Source organism: Calidris pugnax, unplaced genomic scaffold (genome assembly GCF_001431845.1).
Source record: "Calidris pugnax isolate Ruff unplaced genomic scaffold, ASM143184v1 scaffold24, whole genome shotgun sequence".
In the NCBI taxonomy this organism is placed as follows: domain Eukaryota; kingdom Metazoa; phylum Chordata; class Aves; order Charadriiformes; family Scolopacidae; genus Calidris; species Calidris pugnax.
Genome location: NW_015090922.1, coordinates 2,928,732 through 2,955,988, shown reverse-complemented (window position 1 = coordinate 2,955,988; position 27,257 = coordinate 2,928,732). Strand labels below are relative to the sequence as shown.

The 27,257-nt window shown below is 44.2% G+C and overlaps 1 protein-coding gene across 2 annotated transcripts; it reads right to left on the bottom strand.

Annotated features, from left to right (window-relative positions):
• Positions 1-440: 440 nt before the first annotated feature.
• AIDA (axin interactor, dorsalization associated) lies at positions 441-27,187 on the bottom strand. Of its 2 annotated transcripts, XM_014950646.1 has the most exons (11): positions 26,984-27,122; positions 23,860-23,929; positions 17,561-17,614; positions 16,419-16,473; positions 11,177-11,240; positions 10,638-10,744; positions 9,139-9,150; positions 6,722-6,844; positions 4,506-4,628; positions 3,935-4,052; positions 441-2,608 (listed from the first exon to the last, which is right to left on the bottom strand). In XM_014950646.1, exons 1-11 carry the CDS (start codon positions 27,091-27,093, stop codon positions 2,512-2,514), a joined length of 933 nt encoding a protein of 310 aa, XP_014806132.1. In that variant the 5' UTR covers positions 27,094-27,122; the 3' UTR covers positions 441-2,511. The 2 variants fall into 2 exon arrangements, with proteins under 2 accessions (XP_014806132.1, XP_014806133.1); XM_014950647.1 differs by lacking the exon at positions 9,139-9,150 and having other exon boundaries at positions 26,984-27,187.
• Between the last annotated feature and the right edge of the window lie 70 nt (positions 27,188-27,257).

Sequence of the window (27,257 nt, the reverse complement as noted above, 5' to 3'; positions counted from 1 at the left end):
TTAGTTTGGAACTCCAGGAGTCCAGAATTGAAGACATTTCATAATGGCTTTCTGCTTTCAGGACAGGCTTGCGGCGTTAAGCAAGGTTTGAGAGCTGAGGTTTCATCTTACTCACTATTTAAGACCAATTCCGCTTCTTTGGCAGAGTAGAGCTGTATTTTTATAGTCTTTTTCACTTACGTTAAAAAGAAAAAAATAGTTTTCCATAAAGCAGAGTGGGTTTCCATAAACCACATGGCCGTGTATCGCTGTGGATCAGTTTGCAGGCACAGAACAGCTTTATAAAGCACAGCCCCAGTGTAGGTGTTAAGGATGAGTAGGCAGTATCTGGCACAGCAGGGCACACACTTATCTACACACTAACCTTCTTACCAAAAGTAAGCCTGAGGGAGGAAAAAAAAAAGGAAGAGAAAACAACTAATAATAATAAAAAACCCTCCTGGAAGGCCATTAGAGCTTTACTGCTGGAGTACAGGCAGCCACTGAAGGTGCTGTGTAGGCGTTACACTTACAGCACAAGTACAGAGCTGTAGATTTAAGGAGAGAAAGGAGACAGAACATCACTAAACACAGCACAGTTCAGGAGCTCGTGCTGGGGCAGCAGTCCCAGCAGCCAGAGACAGTTTATAGAAAAAACACAAAGGACAGAAGCAGCTTGAAAAATGGTATTTCACACTCTACAGACGTTAATTCACAATTAGTTAAATACAAAGCTCTACTTGTGTATTTAACAAAAAAATAAAATACTTCCGAGTTGACATTGGGTATAACTGGAGTTACACAGACATCGACAAGCCGGGGACGAGGCAAGGGAAGCGGCTGGAACCACGGGCTGGATTGGTGTAGTGGCTTAATGACACATGGATAAACCTTCTTTTTAAGAACACGCACCCCCCTTTGGTCAGGCACCCAGAACGCTGCATTCAGAGGTACTTTGTAACTTGTAGGGATCTCTTTTCAGGGCCTGATATTAAACATATCGCCACCGGGGTATTGTAAAGACCCGTAAACAGGAAAATTCAATTGCACTTACTTTTTTCACCCCCTCCAACCAGCAGTGGAATTTGAGGAAGCGTTGCTGACCTTTTGTCATAACACCTAAATAACATCACCCCCAGTTATACCAGAAAAAAAGGGGAGGCAAGATTAGGACATTCAAAAATAGCTTTTTATCCCAAAACAAACAAATATCACAAGGAAAAGTAACTTCCCATTAAAGCATAATATAGCATCTTGGGGTTACATGACAAAGAGGAATTGGTGATATTTATCTCTGCACCCAGATGGTTTAAAATAAACTTACTATTTGTCACTATTTTGGGAGCTGGGTCTTCTGTGAGCGTAGCAGAGTATTTAGGCACTAGTTAGAGATGCAAGAAGTCTATCAAACCTTAAAGTACTGTATTAAATATCCACGCAAATATAGGAAAGATTTGACTGGGTTCTACTTCTGTCCCTTTATTAGGTCACAAAGTGAATGCAAGTGTGTCAAAATAAGCCAATGTCCTGCAGCTTATTACACACCAAAAATATAGAAAATAAATGATAATCCTATCTACTTACACAAAAAGGTAATTTTTTTTTTTTTAGAGTAAGTTTCCAGACTTGCACAAAATACGCAGAAAACTGCATACAACCAGTTTCCATAAGAACAGCAGTTTCATGTAAAAAGTGGGTCAACCTGCTACTCAGATCAGCTTCACCTAAAGCTCTGGAACATTGACTCTTGGACACTGAGGGGCCTGTCCTGCTGTCACCGAAACGGTGACACGAAGCCCTGGAGAAAGCCTCCCTCTGTCCCCCACCCACCTCTGCAAATCACTCAGACAAGAGAGAGAGAGAAATTAACTCTACCAGGGGCTGTACTGCATCCAAAACTGGGCAGGAGTGGATCAGGTGAGGCTGAGGATAAGATTCTGGAATGTTCTCATCTGCAGTTGTCCTCCTCCTGCCCCACCAAAGCAGAACACCTGACTGAAGAGCTCTCCTGAGGGGCCACCCCACTGTCCCCACCACCACCACCTTCCTCTCCTTCGCTTCAAATCACTTGCGGTACCTCAAGGCTCCTTCTCCTGCCCCACCTCCTCTTCCTCCCCACCTCCTCCTCTTCCTCCCCACCTGCTGCAGAGGAACTGGGAAATGCAGGGGAGAGGAGGAACTCCAGCAGCACAGCGTGTGACCAGTGAGTAGGCTGCCACCTCTTTATTGCTACAGGTTTGGCAAAGGGGCACTTCTCCATCCTCGGGTGGAGCTGGAGGTGAAAGGACAAGAACGCTTAAGAGGAAAAAAAAGTGAACAGCAAAATTAGGAAAAGCAGTCAACGAATTTCAGGGCTCTTGGAAAAACCTGGATGAGGAAGGAACTGAAAGCAGCCTCGCCATGGGAGGGCAGGCTGGGCTCTGACCCCCAAGTAGCGCTGTGCAGCTGCGATGGTCCCCTCTGGCCCCTCTCTCCTGCCACGACGCACAGCTATGGGGACAGCGGTTCAGTCCTCAGGAGTCACAGCTGGGGTCAGTCCTTGTGCAATGTCTGATGGAGGTGAAGGTAGAGTGGTTTCTTGGTCAACAGTTGCAGTTTCTTCCTTTTAAAATCAGTGGGTTTTTTGTACCTGGAACCACAAGAAAGTCAGTTAACCCAAGGGCTAACGGCGGGGCAGGGAGGTGGAAGCGCACTAGAAAGCTTGGTCTCTACACATCTTATCACCATCATCTTTTAAACACACCTGAAAAGGCTCACTGGAAGCAACAACAGTGAGCAGATTTTACAGACAGAAACTCAAACCAGTATTTTCTCTGAATTATTACAGAATCTTCATAGTTGGAAGGGACCTTTGAGATCATCAAGTCCAACCACAAAAAAAAAACCCAACACAAACAGACACAAATGAACAATCTCGGGCACTAGAGCATGCCCTGAAGAGCCATGTCTACACATTTCTTAAATGCCTCCAGGGATGGTGACCCCACCACCTCCCTGGGCAGGCTGTTCCAGTGCCTGACCACCCTCTCAGTAAAGGAATTCTTCCTAAATATAATCTAAACCTCCCCTGCTGCAAACTTCAGACCATTTCCTCTGCTCCTGTCATTATTCATGTGGGAGAAGAAGCCAACACCCACCTCTCTACAACCTCCTTTCAGGGAGTTGTAGAGGGCAATCAGGTCTCCCCTCAGCCTCCTCTTCTCCAAACTAAACACACCCCATGTTACTATTTTAACAAAACACAGATTTCAATTTTTAAATGAACGTAAGGCTTTTGTAAGGAGAACTCCCAGTCTATTACTGAGGATGGCAGGAGATGCAGTAGCGGTGAGTACGTGGGCAGTTCTCCTGCCAGCACAGACAAAGCACCTCCCACAGACACCCAGAATGGCAAGATGCACCCTCCTCCTGAAAAATAAAACCCTCAAGAATATCCCTCAGGCCTTCAGGCACACAGCGAGGTCAGGATGTGCATCCAGGTGACCGCTGCGGCACCACTGGCTAATCACTCTGCATGTTTGGAACAGGGGAAAACAACCACCCACCCAACAAGGCTTTGAAAAGTTCCTAAAATTCAATTGCAAATCAGCATCCCATGGCTCAAAACAGGTTTCCTTTACAGATGTTCTGTGCCAAAGATTACTTTTTTTTTTAAATATAGCTGATCAAGCTACGGTCAAAATTAAAATCTCCCACACAGAATTTATTAACTTCATACAAAATTTAGTTACAAACATCAGCATTTTATTTGGAAATAGCCTAGTTTTTGAGAAGGATCTCTAGCCATTTTATTTGCCTAAAAGCATTTTATCTTCCCTTCTTTACTAATAATGGAATATTCCCTGTGGAAGTCAATCTAATGAGTCCAAAGAACCTTCCTCGATGCAACAAGCCACACATTGCAACTTTCCTTCAGTTCCTCTGCCCTTGGCATCTATAATTGCAAACCACTTACAGTTCTATAACAATTGCCCCAGGTTTAATTTCATCCATCTCCATGAAAGCGAAGCACTTGGTGCTCGTAAACCTCTTCTTAGGCTTGTAGTGTTTGAATTCAAAGAAAATAGCTGCACCTGGAATGGAAAATGGTTTAACAGAAAAGTTAGCAATTATGGCCAATAATTATCTGAAAACTTATCTGGCCATTAAGATGCTCTACGTACATTGGAGGGAATCATCCCCAACACTTCTGCTAATGACTCAGAAGCTATACTGTGCTCCTTACAACGCCCACCACACTCACAGGAGCTTGTACTCCTCCCTCCCTCACTCACAGCCAGGTGACAGCTTCTCCAGTGACCCAGAAGGTGACAAGGCAGCTCAGCACCCATGTAGTAGAGCAGAGTGCTGCATTTCTATCTCTTTTCCTCCCTCCCTTGTCTGTGAGTCATCACAACGACCGATTGGAAAGAGAGAGGATGCAAAGGTCTATTTTCATCCCCGTCTACAGCAGCAGCTCAGGAGCAGCCTGGTGTCTGCACCCTCAGAGCTCCCGGGGCCCCTTCCATGTCTCTGCCACCACCCACCTTTTGTTAGTTTCTCAATGTGTTTCTGAATCTCGATGTCCACATTGAAATGGACATACGTGTCCTCCTTCCTCAAAGCCACCGGAGTGTCCTGCACAGGAGTCAGATCTATCCCATTCAAATCTGCAGGGAAGAAACAGCATGAGAACAGCAGGAGCTTCTCAGACTCTTAGGAGTTTTATAAATCATCTCTAATATTGCAACAGAAAGGAAATGCAACCTAGATTTCCCCCCTAAACTTAAAAAAAGAAGAGGCAACCGTGCCCCTTCAGGGAATTTTTTTTTTGTGATTGCAACATGAAAGCAAGTAAAGTTCCAACAATATTTAAGATGAAAATCTGGAATTATCCTTCTTGTTTTTAAGAATCTATTCCTTTCTGCTGCCAGCCAAGGGTTCCATTCCCTCTGCAACTAATGTTGCATCAGGAACAAACCTCTCTTTAAACCTGCAGAAGAGCAGCCTGGTATAAAACCAAGGAAAACAGCTACTAAAGGTCTTCAGATTCCTAATAGGAACAAAATGACTTTTCAGAGTTACTTTTCTACATAAAAATCATGAGAAATAAAGTAGAAAAAGTCACCATTAGCAGACGAGGTGATAATACTCCCTCTTTACTTTTTGGTCTTATTTTCTGCATCTTTACTTGGCAGCCACCATTTCCAGGAGCTTGCAAATAGAGCACCACATGGTAACAGAAAGACTTGTTAATCTAGCAACGTACAGTCTCCCGTGGCTCCAGAAAGGAACTAAGACCTCGCTCAGAAGGCAAGCAACAGTTTTAACAATACGTAATAAGTGAAGAAAGACAGACATTTTAGAGGCAAGGAACAACCAATGTTTGCTTTACAAGGTCTGATAACTTCCAGAATCTGATGTCAGAACCCTCTTAGGGCTGGCATTTTCCTGTTGGCCCGGAGGAACTGGGCATGAAAGAATGAAACCTGATTAAACCCCCATCCATCCAGCCCCACCACTGACACACCCGTTCCTCAGCTTTCTGCCATACGAGAGGCAAAGAAAGCTCCACAAATGGGTAGAGCAGTGGAGCCCAAAGAATAGTTATATGATCTAAAAACAATCATGCAAACCTAAGGCAACACCAGAAACAAAGAAACGCTGCTCCCACCCCAACCAGGGGAATTCCTCAAAGGTCCAGAGAGAAGTGGAAGGTTTCACCCTTGGAAAAAAGTCATCACAGGAAGCGCGGTGAGACAAAGCTTTCTGTCTATGAATTTTGGCAGGTAACACTTGAGAATGTCACCAGGATTGAAGTGACATTCAATCCCACAACCCTTAACTTCTGCTGAAGCACCTTCTGGGGGAGGCAGCACCCGATCACACATCTAACAGGTATGTTATCCCTGTGTTTGGGATCCAACAGCACATCCAGAGAGGACACATACAAGGTCACTCTCACAACTGAAAATTACTACAGGCTGTTGGCTCAGCTACAAATTTTTATATGATAAACAGGAAAAATCATACACCTCAAAAGACAGTAAAGATGAGCAGAAGCCCTGCAGGGCAGGTTAAGGGTAAGCAGTTCTGACAACAGGGGCCTCCTGCTAAGAAATGCAAAATGGGGAAGAGGCAGATGCTCCCTCTAGGAAGAGTCTGAATATGAAAAATCTCAGCTTCAACCAAAAGACATCAACCATGTTGTCAACAGAAACAGTAAGAAGTCCTCATGTTGCCTATCTTGGACTGACAGAGAGAGAGGTTCTTCCAGATTCATGAAGGCTCTCAGAGGGGCAGGCTATTAGCCCCCCAGGCTTTGGCTGAAATATTTCACTGCCAAGGTTAAAACACATTTCATATTTTATTTCACTTGCCAGCTTTGCTTCCCAGTTTCATACCCATTCCTCCAAACCTTAAGCCTTAGTAAGATGATCTTTGTTTTACTAAAAAATTAGTTTAATGACAGGGCAAGACTGGCGTCAGCGGGCTGTGGTTCACTGTCTCCAGAAAGCCCAGAGACCAGTAGGTGTTGGGGAGTAGGAGCAGCCCAAAGGGATCTTACTTCAGTGATTCACCTCCCATCATCTCTCAAATACTGAATTTTCCCACCCTTGATAAAAGCAGAAGCTGTAAGTCCACAACAGAAAATGCAAGTACCAACAAGTATTTTTCCCAGCAGGTTGAAAAATCAATAGCGCTTTCAGAAAATGCACTCTCTCCAAACTAGACACGAGGGGCCAGGAACTGAAATCCTTACCCTTCACACTGACTGTGATGTAAGGATCAATGCACTGCCCAGCATCTTTCAGACCAATTTTCTCTATGTTGATGGTGAGCAACGTCATCCCGGGTTCAGATGGCAATCTGGGTAATAAAGTACCTGGAAAGAGGAAAGCATATGATTAACCCTTTGTGTCATCTTACAGCAGAGGCCTCACTTATCACTCTGTTCTCCTCAGGGGGTTCAAAGCCCAAGAATTCATACCCCAATAGGACACACACGCGACACCATTTGCCAGATTTCAAAGCCCACACCAAAAAAAAACTCAAGACTGCCTCAAATCAAATGAATTAATAAAAAAAAAACCTAATGCCATAAGAATAGAGAGGAGCTTTGTTTAAAGTGTTCTTTCTTGCTCTCCTGCAGAATAACTCATTCATGGAACTCACTTTCTATCATTTTTAAGGATTAAATTTGGGAGGCTGGATTCAATCTGCAGTCGCAGGAAGTTCAGAGGCTTAATCAGGAGTCCCACCCCACTGAACATGACTTGGCTTCATGCTGAACATTTAGACTGGGGGAATAAGGATGAAAACAGCATTGTTGCAAATCCCACTGGACATAAAGGAACCAAAAGAGAGATTCTTATGATCTAAGTTCTGTTGGCCTCTACTTAAAGAAAAAAAAAAATTAAAAAAAAGAACCAAACCAATAGTACTGGCATTCCCCAAGTTCCCTTCTGCCTTAAGGAAGGAGCTCTTAGCTCTGCATCATGAACGTTTAACATCAAAACTTTGCGGTCAGCATAAATGAATCCTCACAGCACTGAGGAAGACAGTGCAGCTGGCAAGAAACCTAAACTCCCCAAACTCCCTGAAAGCCACGAGATTCATCAACAACAGCGTAGATTTCTTCGTGCTGATTTTAGCAAAAACCCACAGGGTTCAAGCCTCTCTCCAGTGTTAGATGAATAAGCACCAAGACAGAAATCGTTTAGACTGATGAGCAATTTTGATTTAAAGTTTTGGGTTTTTTTAATTTAAAAAATAAAAAGTTATCCCAAGGCTTGAGATCTAAACAAAATAATAGTTTCCTTTGGCCAGTGCAATACAGGTTTTCCTTGATAGGTTTTCCCCCTCTTGATCTGCTTGAGGAGCCAAAGAACCAGGGAGATTGTGTCCTATTAGAGAGACTGGCTCCGCAAGAGGGGACCACGTTTCTGCTGGGAGAATTAGAGCCACAACTTCAGCGAGATTCCATGAGTGCTCCCACACCCAGTCCCTCCCTCAGGATCACCAGCAAGACTGGAGTTCACATCTATGATATAGTAGATTACATTACACCCTGCCTTGGCTGCTGGACCTCCAAGGGACCGCATCTGCCAACACTTCACAACGTACCACAGCAGAATTCCACACACCATTGAGGTAACAGGACAGGCTTCTGACTACAGTATGTTGAATGTTAAAAAAGTAAACTTCTTAGAGAGCAGCCACTTCTGCAAAGCAGCACACACGCTCTGGTTCATCTTGCTGTCTCTCTTGAACAAACATTCAAAGACAGAGCTCTTATTTCAGTCTAAGTGAGGGCAGAAGCAATCCTTTGCTCTGCCATCTTTCCATTGTTCCCTAGAAGCAGCAAGTCCCCCAAGAGTAACTGTAACCTTCAGCTGTCCTATCCACCCCTCAAAAGAATTAAGTGATGGAATACTTGACAGAAAAATCACCAGAAGGATGCACCAGACTGGCATTTATTACAAATAGTGGCTTAAGAACAATTATTCTGTTCTTGTAAAATGCTGTCCAGAATGTGTGAAATTGCAGAGTTGCAATGAACAGAAAAGCCACTTCCAGTAGGTAAGAAAACAGTACGAGAGATGGTGTCCAAGGAACAGGGTCTCCTTTCTGCCTGTGAGCCACAACCACCCAAACAGGTCTTTCACTGAACTTCTGTAGCCACCTCTCCCTGTTATAGCTTTACTATGGCTGGCATAGCTCTGCCAGCACAGCTTGGGGCCATCAGCCTTCATTCAAAGAAAGGGGGAAAAGGGACAAGTCTCCTGCTGGGTTCACAGAAGAATCCATTGCGAGCACAGCACTGCAATAAAGAAGTGTATGACCAGGAGAAAGGCAGGAAAGCTTTGATGTTAGGGGTAGTGAGCATTGGTCAGTTCAGCTCCATACAGCGCAGAAGTCTAACTGCAGAAGCCCTCTTTGTGTAGGATTTCCTATACAGTAGGACATACAGAGAGCTATGTAAGGCACCTCACCAAATACGACCACCCCTTTTCCTAGTACTGAAGGCAAACAAAGATCAACACCCAGATGCCTAATACGACAACTGTTACCAAAGATTGTATTTCGAGGGTTGGAACTAAGAGTTGAATGAAGGACATCAGAGCTACATGAATATGATCAAAGAAATAAGTGTATATACCAAAAAGGTTATCATACCTTCATTGGCTCCTGGGTTAGATGAATGGTGCAATGTGATAACGATGAAGCCATGCATGGAGAAGACAAGACCATGGTCAGTTAAACAAGGCAGTTACGCACTATGGATTAAAGGCATACAGAAGCAAAGGGTGCAACACAGTTGTAGCAATTCAATATGGGAAGTCCTTACAAGGCTCACCCCAGAAGGCTGCAAACTGCTTTTCTTTAAGCCTCATCACCCAGAGAAAGACCAACCCCCAACCAGGTACGAAACACCACATTAATTTGTGTTCAATGGGGAAACAAGATCTGTGTTCAAGCAGTACAAAACCACATCAGTTACAGGTTTAGATTATTATAACTATTGCCAAGCTTACTTTAATGAAAAAAAAATCAGAAAAGTCTAAATGCAGTTTATTAAGTAGATGATAATGTAAAATATCAGTAAATTCAGGAGTTGCTCTCACCTCCTTTTAAAGGCATGGTCCTACGGAGGAGTAATTCTGTAAGAAAGTATATGGCCCAATCCTCTCTTCTTTCCAGTTTGGCCACCCTCCTTCTTTGAAAATGATTTAACTGTAAACTCAATTTGTCTGCCACCACCTTAGACTCCTTCTTAAGCACACACACAGCTTCTGCATCCACTATATGCACACAGCTCCAACGGTTTGCACAGAGGTAACTGCTGACCCTATGGTAATGCTGATTCACCACCAACACAAGAGCTACTCAGGCTCTCTCTGCTGTGCTTCTTGAGGCATAAGTAATGCAACAGCCCAGCTCTTCCAACCATGATTCCAGTACTTGTCTCCCTACTTGTTATCTCCTTCCTGAAATACAAAGTTTGCCAATCTGCTCCGAAAGTAAAAACCTACTGCTTCTGAAGAGAAACTACACCAGAAACCAAAAGAACCTCTGTTAGAACATCCTACCTCTTTACCCAGTAAACTGCCAAAAGCTGAAGTTACAGGAAGACCTTCTCTAAAATCTGTAGGGATATCCAGTTCTCCAAGTGCTTTCACACAGACAAGGACTTAAGCTATCAAAACCAAAGCTACCCCCCTATTTATCCCATCAGAGCTTGTTTTTAGTCTAAGCCAGTGTCTCACCAGCAAATGGAACACAAAAATAACCAGCAATAACTTCTGACATCTCTAGCAGGAGGTAATGCTCCCTGCTGGATAAACATTGCCACAACTCACATATGAAACAGTTCACACAGTAAAGAAAGTGCATGGAACAAAACTACTGAGTTTGAACAAGGAATAAAGGCTATTTATTTAAGATAGGTGGTACCACCCTTACAGGTTATCCATAAAACCATTTTGCAATAAGATTGTTTGCAGAGAAAAAAAATCCACTGGCCGCTTTTGTGATTCTCCAGTACAGAATTAGAGCTCACATGAGCCTGTTGCTCCTCAGCCAAACTTTTCCAATCACAGGTGGAGAAAGGGACTCCTCAGAGACAGAACTTACACATGCTACATAGGCTGGCACAGCAAAGCTACTGCCCCTACCTGGAACTCTAGCAGGAAAAGAGTCTGGAGACCCTGCTCCAGCTCCTCCTTCCTCATCATCTTCTTCAAACTCCAAGTGTTCCTCTTCTCCAGGTGCTAAAATCTTCCTGTAAAACATGAGAAAGAAGAATGAGACCAAAGATCATTCATCAGCTGGCTTTCAACTCACGAATCAGCATCTGAGTATACAGCAGAGGCAACATGCTTTAATGGCATTTTGTACTACTTCTTAACCACCACCTGTACTACAGGATCTGACAGAGAATACAGGAGCTCAAGTCCAATGGAAAGCAGAGTCAAGAGACAGTACTGACAAATTCAGAGAGATGTAAGGATGTACCAAGTCCTGCTCTTACCAAAAGCACAGGATTGATTTTAGTGGTACCTAAACAAACAGAATTCAAAAGTTTTTTCATTAAGAAGTTTACCCACAGCAGTACAGGAGGTAGGTGAGTATAGAAATTCTAGTGTTTCAGATGCACACCAGGTCCCAGGCTCCGCTCCCTTCCAGTAGATGGAGTGACCCAGCTCTCTCTTACCTGAGTGGGACAGGCTGAACATCAAAGGGGAACTCCTTATTGTAAGTGAGGATATTCTTTAAGACTGCAGAGAGGGGGGAAAAAAATAAGAATCCATATCCATAAACATGCATTAATTTTTAACTTTTGCACAGCTATGTCCACTCTCACAGCATCTTCACACACACAAAATATTTAAAGAATAATCAGATCATACAAAAAAACCTCACCCCCTTCTTCTTAAACACCAGGACAGTCCTGATCAGAGGTGTATCACCGTAACGTTCAGACAAACTGCAACTCCAGGACGTAACCACCACCACGTTTAGGGGAGAGAAACAAGGCAACAACCACAAGCATCAACAGAAAAAGCGACAGGTCCCAGGGTGATGGTAGCAATGGTGGCTGCTGAAAGGAGGGTGCTGCTGGCACTGCCACCAGCTCCAAACAGACTGAACTCTCCAGAACTGACACACTTCAGCACACATGTAGGCTGCACCTTCAGCTGGCCACCGTGGGAGTCCAAGCATGCTGGGAAAACACAGCTTAGTTGAGATTTCCTACTTTGTTTGGGGGTTTTTTTGGTGGTGGTGGTGGTTTTTGTTTGCTTTTTGGTTTTTTCTGCCCTCAGACATCTGGGAAGATTGGCAAAATTGAGCAGAGATACAGTGGAACATCTGACCATCCAAGCACCAGAGACACCCACTATACTCTCCAGCATTCAACAGAGAATGGCTTTGCCATTCGTATTGGAAACTTACTCAAGTTTTAGTAATCACAACTTTAGCTGTTATTTCCAAAAGCATTGGCAAGTAAAAGCAAAACTTCCACAAGCATGTGAAAGAAATAAGCATTTCGTGACGGCTAAAGGGCCTAAAAATTTCCAAGAGAAGGCCTGCAGGGAGAGGCACTCTCCTACCAGGCGATGAGTACCCCAGACCGGGCAGGGGGAGAGGAGGTAGAAAAACAGAGTCCTCTCACTGAGCCCCACTTTGCCATAAACCCTCCCAGAGCACGGGAAATCTCCCCTCAGGACCACTGACTGAGAACAAAACTGTTTCTAAATGATGGTAAGATTACACAAACACTCAGAGGTACTTAAATACCAGTTATGTTTAAGGAACCACTGCCAGGCCCCTCTGCAGGCTACAATTCAGCCAGTGTAGGAAAGCTTCCCTGTCTGTCTTCATATTCACATCACTCAGCGTGGGCTCCATCATTAACTTCCCAGACACCATCTGAATGCTACAGTGAATAAATAATCCCCCAGGGAAACTATAAAGAACCCCAAAAGTCTTTCCAGTCTTTGCTCATTCTGATTTTTTTCCTGATTTTCATACCACCACCTGAGAGGTTTGGTACTGCCTGACTCCAGCTGGACACAATATATAAATACATAGAAAGCTTCAAGCTGCCTTCAGTCAGAGATGTGACAGACAAAACTGCTGCCAAGTCTCTCCAAAGATTTCTACTCCGAGGGATCACTAAAGCAGATTTCAACATGGTAGTAAAGAATCACAACCACTTCCTAACAGAAAAGCAGCTGATTAATAGCAGTCACCTCCCAGCGCAGCTGAGGATCAGGAAAAGAAGGGGATTTTTATCCCACTCAGAATTCCCCAGCTCTTGGAGTCTCCCATCATACTGGAGACAGAAAGTGAAAGTGCCCCAGGCAGAAAAATCTCAGCAAAGGAAGATCTCTTACAGATCACAGGCATGTCATACACAACCAACAGCAGTTACAGGGCTCTCCTCCCATCTCCCACAGGCTGGTAAGCACGAGATTCCTCTCTCTTCCCAGTAACCAATTTCTCTCCCTACGTGAATGAGCACCCCCTGAAAAATAAAACAAACCTCAGCGATGCATTTCAGTCATCACTAGAGGGCACAAAATACTCCATCGGTATGAGCACAGGGAAGAGGCAAAGGATTTCACAGCACCTAAAATCCTGAGCCAGCCTGGAGGCAGAGCCACAGCCAGGCACAGGGGTGCTGGTACCCAACCTGCCCAGAGTACACTGGAAACACCACCCAAAACCTCTTGCCTTTTGCCAGAGAAAGCTGTGGATCAAGTTCTTTTAAAACGCCTTCAAACTGTCTCATCACCTACAGTAAATAATTTTGCAAAGTTGTGCGGATTTATTAAAGTGCTCCTTTAAACACCATCAGGATAAGAAGATCTACCAGGGCTCAGCCTGGTGAAATACTTATTCAAAGTCACTAAGAAAAAGCAAAGTAATAAAACATCCTTTAGGCGACATCCTTTCAGGAAAAGGAAAATCCTCTTTACGTCTATCATAAACGCAAGTTTAAATTGATTTAAATAAAAACAACCAGATCACAGAAACAAACCACAAGGTTACAATGAACAGGAATCTCCCTTACAATACTGCATAAGACACCCACGCCTTAAGAGGCTGGTTTGGGCTTTCTTGGTTTTAGTTTTGTTTTTAAAAACACGCATCGCCTCTGGGAGAGAGAGCACTTCCCTCTGTAACACGGCTGCTGAGATCACAACTCTCAGAAAGTTCTCCACATGTGTAACTATTGGGCAGGTCCCGGCACTGGGGGCTCCATTTATATTGCTTTTCCAACAGAAATCTTTATAAAATACTGTTCTGCAGGCTTTCTTGCAGAAGCTGCCTTTTCTTTTGTGACATTGGACAATATCACATTGGTTTTTTCAGCAGCTGGCTGCCTCTTGAAAGAAAGACATTATCAACACGAGCCAAAAGACCAGCACACACTGGCCCAAATACCACTGTCCATTTAGACGTTTAGCGACAGTCATGATACCTGTACTGATCTATTTATTTTTTAATTAGACAACACAAAATAAGTCAGACACCAGCCTCCCCAGTACAACCCAGTATCTACTTCTCTTATAATACATATACACTGAGTTTGAAACTCGAGTCTCTTGGTGCCTAGAATCATCACAGCCCAACACAGACACACGGGATGTTCCAGCCTACCCTTTTTTAATGTCTATTGTAACACTGGAATAAGCTTCTACAAGAAAAGGATCTGTGATATCCAGAGCATTAGCAACGATTTCACACAGTGTAGTCTCAAAAGAACTATTTGTATGTACGGACCCTCCTGTAGCATTATTCTAGCACAAAAGATTCAGGGACAAATCCTATAAATAAACAAAACCACCCAACTGCTTCGCTTTCCAGGCAGCGTGAAATGCAAGCATAAGTAGGAGAAGTTAGAACTTGACAACACAATAAAAAAAAAAAAAAAAGTTTAAATCTAAGAGCCCTGGTTGCTATAACAACACCCAAACCAAATTGCTCAGCCACTTTGACAGCTTCAGGCACAAAAGTAATTAAAACAAGCCAAATTGTGTGAATAGCCATTTTCGTTCCACCCTAACAGAATGGCTTGGCCTAACAAAGGAATCACTTATTTGCATTCCCAGCCCAGATTTTTTCAGCTTTTTCTGGTGGAACACAAGAGAAAATTTACAACGCACAAATTAAAACACTTCACTGTGCATTTTATGAAATGGCTGGCGTTGGCCTGATTGAGATTGACTCTATTCAAGATATACTTATAACCCGCAAAACAAAGGCACAATTCAGAGAGGAGGCCAGAACATCCCAAGTCAGACAGCAGCATTAAGAACATCAATGTTCAATTGTTGATGCATCCATCCTCCTCCCAGGAAAACAACTCAGTGTCTTTGAAAACCGATGGCCACACACCCTTCTTCAGTTTTAATACACTTGCTTGTTGTATGAAGTGTGGGCTCAACCTACTTCACGCTGTTGAACAGGTTTTTTGACAGCTTAAAAAAAAATATAAAATCAATTCTCTGATGGAAGGCAAGATAAGCAACAGGACTGTTGCACCATAATTGAAATTCTGGCTTTTAAGAAAAGGAGGCATTTCAAGGACAGCTTTACGCCTGTTGGCAGAATGTAAATTCTGACTAAACCCTTAATAGTCACTTCTTTTGATTTGTAGAACAGTCTGATCAATTAAAACATGACTCCTCTCCCTCTTGCACCATTCAGTCACTCACGGCATTTGCACAATGGAGTCCAAAACCCACAGTCATTAAGTGATTACAACATTTTAAATACTTTGTGAACAGGGAGCAGGAGTATCTATACAAAATGCTCTCAAACCAGAGCATGCAGAGGCCAGACATGCAATACGTGGGTTGAGAAAGACTTAATATTTCTAACAGGCAGTTAAACCCTGTCCTGAATTATGGTCTTCACAGCCCCAGCAGTTTTGAAATGTACCTTCACTTTTGATTTTCAGGGAACAGCATTTGGACTGCATTTTGGCAGAAGAACTAGGAACCTCAGCTCAACACCCTGCTCCTTAAGAAGCTTCCCTGTACAACCCTGTGCCAGTTACTTAGAGAGTGGAAGCACAGAATTGCTCAGTTCATTCACAAAGTGGAGACACTCACCTGCCCATCACACTTACCCCCAGCATCCCCCCCCAATAATACAATTGTGACAGGAGCAAAATAAAACCTGCTTTTGCCAGCGTGAAAGAAGCTCTTCCACATCTCCCATTCCCCAAGAATAGCAGAAAGGTTAACATTCAGGATAACACTGCTTAGATGTGGAAGCTCTGATCCCAAGGATGCTTTGAGGATAAAGCAGCCAGTGTTACGGGAAGGAAAATGCAGCAGATAAATAGATACTTCCTACATGAAGAAGTTATTTCTGGATTGACACACCAAGAACTGACCCAGGATCAGTTGGGAAAAAACAACATCACACAACCCCTTCAAAGACTGACTCACATCCTCACTTTGACTCTTAACTTCGTTAGTTTGGTAGCATTACGGCCATAGGCAGCAGGTGATTGGCTATGTCAGCACAAGTTAAATATTTTCAGAAGAAAAAATAAATTTCACTCTGCAAGGAGGAAGACCACAAAGCACTGAAATTCAGTTCAAATAAGAAATGTGCAGTTAAATTTTCCAGCTGATTATATACTGTACTACTGATAGCTTAATTTATTATTTTTTGCAAAAATTAGCAGCACTTGTTTGAGAATAAAGACAAATACATCACTTGAAACATTAGGGCTACTATATTTTGAAGTTACCTGCATTAGATTCTTTAATACACATCAAGTTTTGTCTACGTGGTAACAGATATTTGGAAGAGCCACCTAAAGCCAGCATTACTGTCAAACCACACTGTGGTCAGTGAGTATTCATGCTGCTGTCATATTTTCCACTGTAATGATAAACGTCACTCGCTTAAAATACAAAGATACTACTTACTTGGTTCCAACTTCTTCAGATCCTCAAGCTTAAATTCATCCTGTGATTGGGTGGACTAGGACATTACAAAGAAAGAGTTAGAATTTAGTGTGCATCTTCCCCTCAGACAGAGCTACCTTATCTTAGAGTAAGCACACAAGGTGCTTCCTTTGCTCACGCATACCAGGTGATGTCATTGCACCCCTGGCATCTCTTAATTAAGAGCACCCATTGTTTTCAACATTTCTTTAAGGCTCAAGGGGTTGGTTTTTATCTTGATTTTGCCCAAGTGTCCACAGGGACCTTTTGCAAGGCAAGCTATACCCATATTGTTACAGGAATTGGAAAAGAAGACTGCACTCACTAACTGCTTAAATCTGTATTAAGAACTGCAGCAAGTAAAATGCTCCCCAAAGTGAAACGGACGAGGAGTTCTAGTACCCTCACACAAGGTTATAAAATCCTTGAGTTACTGCTGAGGAACCAAGAGCAAGGAAGGCTGTTCTTGCAGGACATCATTTGTTCACTTTGGCAGGTTATGACATTGCTGCACCTCCTGCCGTTGCTCTGAGCCTGACCTGACCCACAAAGCTGTCCCACAGCACGCCTGCCCTCACCACAAAGTCACAGGGACTCAGAACAAGTGCAACGCTGTTCAAATGCCCAGGATTTGCTGCACCTTTCAGTCCAGAAAAAAGCCCAAAGAGTAGCTTCTAAATCATTATTTTCACGTATTTGCCTGTGTCAATATGTGCTGCTACGAAAGTAATTTTTATTCTACACATACATTCTTCCTCATGCTCTGACATGGTTTGTGAAGTGGCTGAATTAGTGCAAGGATTATTCTGGGGATGTTTTCACCCCCGCACACAGGTGAGGAAGACAAAGTAATCAGTTCTGAAGGAAGAAAATGAGGCAGGTGCAAAAGCTGCGGTTAAATTCCTATACAAACCCCAATCACATGCTCCTATAAGCACTCTAAAGGTTTTTAAGGCCGCCACCTGGGGCATCATATTGACAAACTGGAAAGTCCAAGCATTCAAGGGTTTGTTCACTCTGTTTTCAGAAGTTTTGGCTATGTCTGAAGACGCTAAATTAGCTTAAAAAAGCTCTGTAGTTACCTATCACTAAAGCATGAAGTCACATAGGAAAGAAAGGTGTACCTGTAAAGCTGCGCTTCTCAGTTCCAAGCATGTTGCAATTTTAGCTATGGTTTTCTGAAAAAAAAAAAAGTAAATAAAGAATCACTTAATGTAATACTGAAACTATTCTTCCATATTCACATTTGTTTAAAATATAAGTACAAACAAATGCTTTTTCTTGCAAAGATTTCAGATGTATTATTCAGTACCAGATCATTCAGCATCACAAGCTTTTTTATACACACCCAAGATTTTCTGAAAGTGCAACAGATGAAACAGACATCTGCCTCTTAACTCCCCTCCCACAGCTCACCACCACAGACAGGGGTCATCCACTCACCAGAAACTGTAATAATGCCTACTACAAATCATAAATTGTTTATAAACCCAACTGCTCTGAAGTGATAAGTGAGAACAAGGAAAAAAAAGTACCCAAACCAACCAGTGTGTTCCCTCCTGAGAACTTGAATGCTTTGTTCTATTTAGCCCTTTTAGGCATCATGCCCCCAGTTCCACTATTGGGTTTACAATCTCAGCAGACCAAAGAGCCCTCCTCAGAAATTACAGAAGCCCACTACCTCAGCACCAAAAAAAAAACCAGCTCTGCTTTTGTGGGTTTTGGTGGGAGAGGAAGCATAAAGGCAGATTATTTTTCTAACTTCCTATTTTTGTAATTTTAAGACATTGAAACTGAGTGAAGCATGAAATAGGTGTCAAGTTTGAATCAAAGAATCTATCTAAAATATCCCTGAACAGAACTGTGAAGTAATTTCTCATTCTCATTTAAAAATGTAGAAGAAAAGGAAGGGCTTCAAATTAGCCCATTGGTAGCAGTCTTCCTATGAAGACAGTGCTACTTGAGCTTTTATGTCTCACAAAATAAGAATCTCCAGCAACAGTCACGTTTGTTTCTGTTACTACCAGCTGAAAGGAGGAGTTAAAGACTTCCATAACTGACATCAAGTGGATGTAACTGCATGGTGATATTTCACCTTACCTGACCACCACAAGTTTGTTCATGAACTAAAAGGTTTTACTGAAGAAAAACTAAGGCTATCTGCAGAGATAAGGGCCAAATATATTTCAAAATGCTCTGTGGAACGTTTATAGGGCAAGGAAAAACAGCAGCAATAACGCTACAAAGAAAAGCAGTTTATTTTCAAAGTAAGTTTTCCCCCCAGAAGGAAGATTAAAGTTGAAATATGCACCTGTAACTCATTCTCTCCTTTTAAATCAGGCAGTATAAAACCAGCTCTCTCCCAGGCTGGATGCAAGGGGAGGAAAAGACTTCCTAGAGCACAACTCCAGCATCAAAGAACTTCAAGAATATGGGCATCTGGCAAGTTATGTTGTATCAGTCGAAAGTCAAAACTTCCCTTTAAAGGAGGGTTACATTTTAGGGCTCCAGGAGGTTTGCAGCAGCAGATAAGAACTAGGCATGGTCTCACAGCCACCTTCCCCAGCTCTCCTGCACAGGGATGTCACACCTCCTCCTCATCCAGCTCCTGGGCCGCCACTAGCTTCAGTAGGCTGGGCCAAAAGCTAAGTGGCTCCCGTTTCAGTTCCTCTTATGCCCTACAAAGTTGAAAGAGTTCAGGAGCTGAATCATAAGCAGATCAGACATCAATACCTTAAAGGCAGAGCCAACAGCTGGAGTGTGTGAAAGCCTCAGAGACCTGATTCTCATCTGCCACCATAGGCTCATCAAAGCCATTTCTCCCCAGGTGGTATCTCCTCTTGTCTTAAAGACTCTGTTACAACATGGCACTGGCCCAGGCTTTACAACCTTTATATTGCTGTCTGTCGTATGGAGGTCTTATAAAAAATTCAATTATTTTGAGCACCTTCAAGGAAAGCAGCAAGGGATGCATATTGGCAAAGGAGACATGCTGTTTTCTCCTCTGCCCCGGATGCAGCACGGGCAGCAGTGTGCTGTTTGGGAAGTTCAGTATAGAGCAACGTGACCATATGCTTGCATACAACATGGCAGAGTGAAAACATTACACCTCCATTTCTGTGGAGGTTCATTGTGTAGTCTAGGTTCAGTTAACAGCTTTCTGTCTCCCTGAAATAAATTCTGCCACATAAGAGATATCCATAGCTGGATCTCCAATATAGCTTGGAAAAACACAGATTTTTGAAAAAGATAGGGATACGTACAGTCCTGGATTAATATTGAGACTTTCAGACCCACACTCCACATTGGGGTGTTGGGGATTTACGGGTACCTTCAGGCAGGATGGGAAGACATCAGATAGTGCTACAGAAAGAGGTTCTCAGTCCCCAGGGTAAGAATGCACTACATCCATCTAATCAGCTGCAGCATAACAAAAGGAATTCCTTTTTATATTTGAGAACATCTGGAAAGATACATTTGCAAAGGTAGGATCTTAAAGAGGAAGGTGTGAAGTAATGGGTAAAAGAAAGGAATCCAGAGGTTCCTCAGGGACATGAGGGGAAATCTCTGAGGTTTGACTGCAGCTCTAACATTTGCAAGAAACCCAGCTGTTCCACTGGTTTGGGTGTTGACTGCTGAGAAAAGAGCATGCCCATTCTGCCTTAGATCAAACCCCCTCCAACTGCCCCACAGAAAGAAAGAGGGCTACAAGTTTGTAGGGTGCCAGCACACAGTCTCTGTGCCCCACCACAGAAACAGAACACCTAAACAGATTTTTCAGATGGCTTTTCCCCTCCCGGTCTCACACGCAGAGCATTAAACCCACACTGTAAACGAGGTCTCAAGAAACACTGCTCAACCCCTCTCTCCTTTGTCAACTCACCATCAGGCTCAGCAACACCCACGTTCCCTGCCCCACAGATTCTTAACTGTGGATTCTTAAAACTGCCTGAACTAGGTATCTCCGAGCAGGACACACAGCTGTACAAAATATGTGTCCTCTGGCTCCTGGGGGCTGAAGGGCAATTATGGCTCTAGAAAACAGATTAATTGAAGAGAGTTCGGGAGTCTTAAAATAGTAAAGAATAGGTTTTATATGGAATCTATTGAAATATGGCAAGCTCCCAGCAGGCATTATTCATAACTATTTTTTTAAGGGACCACACCCAACCCAAAAGTTAAAAATGCAGCTAAACACTGCTATCATTTTCAGCTGCAACTATCCCATGCAAAGGCTCCTTTTTGCAGCAGGGGAAAAAACATTCTGCATCTCATTAGAAAGGCTGAAGCCATAACTAACTTTGCTAGTTTAAAACAGTTAAAAATCAGTTTTATGTAAACTCGTGATTAGACAGGGGAAAAAAGTCAGTTGATCTCGTAGTCAAGGTTTCTTCAGTGCCGTGGTGTGAGTAATGACTGTGCTAACTGTAATGCAGTCAAAGATGTTTGCATAAATACAGAGCCAGAGCAGAGTTTGGCTTTACGGAGAGGTCCAGGCTGTTGGGAGACCAGTAGTTTGATGAATCACGCTAAGGCTGTTCAACAGCACTCTTATTTCAGCAAGTTACCATCGCATAAAAAAAAAAAAGGGGGCATGATTTTCTAGTGGTGAAGAAAACTCAGCCTAGCACAAAAACAGTTACACGAGAAGCAACAACTGCGGTTAGAAGAGGGCTTTAAAGGTCAAATTTATTGTACAGAGAACTGGGTGAGAGTAACTATAGCCGGAGGCAAGCTGACAACCATGGCCAAGCCTAACTGCAACAATCCATGTAGCAAAACACAGTGGCTGATCATGAATGAAGCCAGGATTTTTTAGAGAATGAAGGTAAAATAAGGAACTGAAGGATGCAGATGTTAAGACCGAGGTAAATCCACCAGTAACTGTATCTGTTGTCACTCCATACACACAGCTTCCAGTGATGAAACTGTTGCACCCATGTTGTTTCAGGGTGACTAGATTTAAACACAATGATTTGTTGTTTACAGTAGCTATCTGCAGAGAAATTCTTCAACAAACCACAATCACTAATGAAGATTCCAGCACTGTCAATTATCCAAGTCAAGACAGAGCCTTCCCTAAGGACTAAAACTCCAGAATTACGTCCGGCTGTAGATATGACAACCCCCAAAAGAAGCTGAAAATCCAGGAACTAAGAGCAAGTTCTGGAGACCAGTCCGTTCTGTCAAGTAGCTCACAGCATTTCAAAACAGACTCTTCAGATCAAGAGCAAAAAAGCAAGATATGAATATTTAGAAGTCTGAATTCTTACCATAAACAATACATTAATTATAAGATAAATGATAACTGGCTTACAGTATGCCTAGAAAAGAAACTGGTGGTATCTGTCAAGCATTGTTAGATTGTATGATTATATTTGCAAGTAACATACCATCAATTATGGTGTGGCCATATCTGCACTGTAACACCACCTGGGATGCATGAAATAAACCCAAACATGGTAAAAGTTTATACAGAGAGCTGGGGCTGAGGATCTGAACCTAGCCTTGTCCTTTCCCTGTAGCTCTAAAGCCAGTAGTTTTCCCTTGGTACAGAGGAATCACTGCTGAAATCCATCTTCCCCACCAAGTACGAAACTGTGACAACCCCACAGTAATTCTCAGCAGTACCTTTGGAAAACAGCTACCTGTAAATCTACACAAAGGCTGGACGGAGCAAGACACTTATTACTGTTGTGACCAGCATTCCTCATGGTAGAGGAGGGAAAAAGAATGTTCTCTCAACAAAATGTTGGGGAATTCAGCTGTGTATGTCGCTAATGAAACAGGCACCACCATTTGAGAACCAGGCTCAAAGTTTCAGGGCATCATCCCCTTATTGATCTACCAAAAAAAGAAAGTGATAACAATGTCAAACTCTCTTGTAAATTACATCAGCTGTAGAAACAGGTACCACTTGGCAAGGATTCAAAACAGCCACTCCTCAGTTTTTCTTTCCAGAAGACTGTGGCCTTAAGACACAATCACAGTTGCACATCTAACATCTGAGGTCAGTTATCTCTGCTTCCTGAGCCCCCCAGGCCCATCCTCATGGCTGACCTCACTCACTTCCACAAGCTGGTCCAAGGTCCTTTCCACAACCTTCAGGGAACATCTGGAAGCAAAGCCCTGTGTGGTTCTGGTTCCCATACTCACAGGAGATGATGCCTCCAGAAGTGAGATTAACAGCTTTGCCTTCATGAAGTGACCATATTTTCAAAAGTATCCACAGATGGGAAACAAGTAGTAAAGATGACTATAGCTAAGAATGATGGAGAAAGCTCCCAGCCAGGGACAGAGAGCAGAAGCTATCAGAGAGTGACCGGCTGTCTAACATTAACAAAGCTCCCAAGCCTTCAGTTCAGGAGAGGTGGACCGAATCCTTCTCCAAGATTATGACTCAATTTAAGATGATTATGAGCCTTATCTTCTTTGCAGAATGTAAAGAGAATGTGGAAGAGCTGCTCTTTGCTTTTCTTACTGGCACACGTCAACGAAACAATTGCAAACCTCTGTCAGATTCTATGTAAAGGTCTATTTCTTTGTAACGAGTTTCTCTGAATACATCAAGTTCAATTTCTGTAGCCATGACCTGTCTTTAGGACCAACATTTCCAAACACAGACCCCATTACTCTAGCGCCCTGTTACCACAGGTGAGATTCTGAGCTAGTAAAGGTTAATTTTCGGGCAACGCCATTGCTCAAACAAGCAATCTTATAACTTGGAAACCCGGAAATACAGAGGTTCTCCAATCTGGTATTCCTAAAGAAAACATGCCTTTATACAAGACACAAAAATTTAGCAGGGCCTCATATCTCAAAAAGAAAAAAATGTTTTGCTGAAAATGATTGAGCGTACAAGACCTCAGCTAGAATTTTCCTTTTAAATCCTGTCACAGAATGTCATTAATATAATGCTGAGACAAGAAACAGCGTTTTCAACTGAGGGGAGGGAGGAAGGAGTAAAGTAATTTCAGTATTTTGAAAGATTATAAACAAATAACATCATAAGAGACTACTAGGGAGTATTCTTCCCAGTCAGGTGTTCCATATTAAACTAACGTCCTCCTCCAAAATGCCTCCATGTCTGCAGTTTAAGGCATTTTGTATTCAGAGTTCACAATGTAAGTTGTGCTAATGTTGTATAAGCAAGTTATCAAAAGGTCACCCAAAAAATAAACACCCGAGTTATGACGGACTCTGGCCAGCATGCATGAAATTCAGTATTACACAGCAGAGCATCTGTCACATCTAACGACAGCGACTGTTTTAGCCATGCCGGGCTCTGTTTCTGTGCATATATTGAGGGAGAAAAAAGGGTCTCATAAAGCTCTGGTCTCCAAAAGAAAAAAAAAAAACCAAACGTAATACACATCAACATCTACGAATTGAGCTCCTCGACAGAGCAAACAGCAGTACTCACCTTTTGATCTTCTGTGAATTCCGAGTTGTTATGCTGAGACTGTGCCTCTTTTTGTAGATGCCTTGCTAATCTGGATGGGGGGAAAGAAAATTGTAGAGTGGGAACACAACACAAACACACCCACACCTCTCAGTCTCCAGAAAACACGCCAGCCAAAAGGTCTGAGAGGCTGCTGCTCCAAAGAGTTTTGGTTTTGTTTTAACAAAGATTTCTATAACCATGGTGGGCCATACTTAAAAAAACCCAGACGGCGGACAAAGTGTGTAACTCCATTAGGCAGGAAAGACTACATATATCAGGAAGGGAAAACAGGTAAAAAGGTCCTTCTAGCTAACAGCCCCTTTTCTAAGCACTGACCTTTTTTCCTCTCCCCATCCCCTTATTTTATAACAACAAACCATACTCCCTGTGAAGACCCGCTGTGGCCCAAACCCATGTGTGTTCCACAGGGAGAGTTTGAGATAAGTTGGGTTGCCTAGAGGCGTAGGAACAGGCACTCCAGCTGATGACCACTGCCTCTCCTGGGGCTGGAAGCTGGGCACAGGGTGGCCTGGCCAGGTAGGCTGGGGTCTATCAGCATCACACACGGAGCAGAAACCCCGTCCCACATCACCAGGGAGACAGGAGCACCAAGGGGCTGAGAAAGCAGCAGTAAGCAAACAGCTCCAGAAAGCGAAAGGAAGCTGGAGAGGGAAGCTATGGGAAGAGTTACAGTTTCCGTCCAGGGAGGAAGGAGAACATTAAACAAGCAAAACCTCTGGGCAATTGTTGCCATTCCCTGTAAATAATTTAAAAAAAAAAAAAAGCATAGGGGGAGGGGGAATGGAGGGTTGAGGGGAAACCCAAGGACAGCAGCAGTACTCAGGGCATCACAATACACTTCTGTCTGGAACCTCACAAGTTTGCATTGTTAAAGGGATTCAGCTCCTCACCACCACTGCAGTGGCCACTACCCTGTTTTCTCTGGAGGGGGGTCAAAAGATATACATCAAGATGCGTACACCAAAACAGATTACTATCAAAGCTTGTGTCAGAAACAAAAATCAGGACTCAATTATTTCTTTGGTTTTCCTAAAAACAAGCTCTCTTAAGAAGGCACAAGGATTGAGGCCTCCGTAGCTTCTAACCACACAACCAAACAGGACAAGGTAACTGCACAACATGGTGGTGTTGTCCCCCTTGGTAAATGGGGGAAAGATGGTGGCTGAGAAAAGACAAACAGCACAAACATGCTTGAACCCAAATGTACGCTCCTTCCCTACTGCCCCACCAACATGACACACAGAATATACAGAAAGGGCATTTAGAAGCAATGATTTTAAAAAAATCCAAAAAATAATCTACTCTATACATTGAATTTCTTTTTAATTTACCTGTTCTATCTACAAGAAGCAGATACGCACACTGAAAAGGGTCTGCTCCTCCCTAGGAAATGCCTCCCTGTAATCCTATGATCTTCTCTCCCCTTTATTCTCCCTCCTGGAACCACAGAGTTAATCTACTGATGGCGACTATTCCGTAGAAACTCACTGATAAGGCCAGCAAGAGCAGCCTACAATCCTACCCGAGAGGAGCTTTCTTACAAAGAAAACTATCACACTGCATCCAAGTCAGAATAAAGCAAGAGCACGAAGATCACCTCAGTTCTCCTCAGACACGAGCTATGTTGGGGGGAAGGGAACAAAAGCTATACTTCGACTCTCAAACTGGACCGTCTGCAAACGTTTAGTGACCTTACTTCTCAATGAAGTGAGCTCAGAATGAGACGCCTCAAGACTTTTCATTCTGAAGAAGTGAATGACATGAAACTGACTGCTGAGACTGCCAAGGCAGTTTAAAGCATTAGGATCCTACTGGACTCCTCGTAAATGTCCACATAAGGGCAGTTATTAAAAATACCTTCTTTTACTTTCTAATGATTGTTTTTTTCTTCTGAGATACAGATCTGGAAAAGAACTTCTTCTCATCCCTATGCCAAGGCTTGTAGTAACAGCTTGCTCTGTTCTAAAGACCATCAGCAAACTCCAAATAACTGAACTGGCATCACCCTGTTTGGTGAGTGAATGAAATGATGTGATTATAGCATCCCATGACAATGCCGTGTGCGGCCAGCAGTCTAGTAACTCTGGCAACTGAACTGGTAGCCAGTGTGGTTACAGCCCATAACTCAAATAGTCCTGAGCACCGCTAGAAGATCTCCCGGAGAGCATCTCTTCAGCTGACTTTCTCTAGGGGAACAAGCACAAACCCTCTGGACTTCTTCCAGAAAACGTACCGTTAAGAAACTTCGCCTGCAACACTCGGATCACAGGGAAACAGCTTTCATCTTCACGTTGGCCAGAGCGCTAGAGGAGAGCGTTTGACTCAAGCTACCAGGCGTGTTTCTAAGGATACCACCAAGAGTGTCAATACTTGCCTGACACCAAGGGATGGGTGGATGGTGCGCTCCCACCCCAGCGCAAGCCAATCTGACTGGGGCTGTGCCCTCCCACCGCCGGGTTCCCCAAATCTCTTCAGGGGGGAGACGCACAAGCGTGCGATGGACCGGGTCTCACCCCAATGGGGTGTTGGGTTTAGGTTTTTTTGGGGGGAGAGTGGGGCTAAGGCAACCCCATTGCCTCAGCCGAGTCCCCCCCTTCCCCAGAGGGGGGGGCAATGGGATGGGGGTACCCCGGGTGCCTGCCGCCGTGGGGCTCCACCAGCCAACGGCCTCAACGGCCCACGCCCCGGGGGTGGGGGGGGAGGCCCTCACAGCCGCCACCCTCGCAGAAAGGAGGGGCCGGCTGCCGCCTCGCCCCCCGGCCGAACACCCGCCACCCACCGGCGGTCTCCGCGGGGCGGGCGGCTCCCAGCGGGTTCGGGCGGCGACCCTCCCCACCCAAACACCCCCCTCCTCGCCTGAGGGGACGCCCCGACCCACGGCCCCGCGCTTTATGCAACGGCGGGGCCTGAGGGGTGAGGGGGGCCGCGGCCTAGGCCCGGCGGGGGCCCCCCCCAACGCCCTGCCCCGCCCTGGGGCCGCTGCCCCCCTCATCCCCCCAGCCTTTCGCCCGGGGCCCTGTGGCCGTACCGGGGCTCGGTGGGTCATGTCGAGGAGCCGCCCGCCCGCCCCCCGGCCACTCACATCTGGTACTCGTCGATCGCCTCCACCAGTTGCCCCCAGGAGTCGAAGTCGGTGCCTTTCCTGAAGCTGGCGCCCCAGCGCTGCAGGAGGCTCCGGGCCGCCTCCGACATAGCCCCCTCAGCACTAGGGCACCCAGCGCCTCCCGCCAGCGCCGCCCAGCGAGGTAGGCTGCACCGGCCGCGCCCGCCCGCCCGCCCGCCCGCCGGCGCCATGGCTACCGAGGTGGCGATGAGGGGAAAGCCGCCTCTTCCGCCTCGGTAGGTGTCATGGCGGC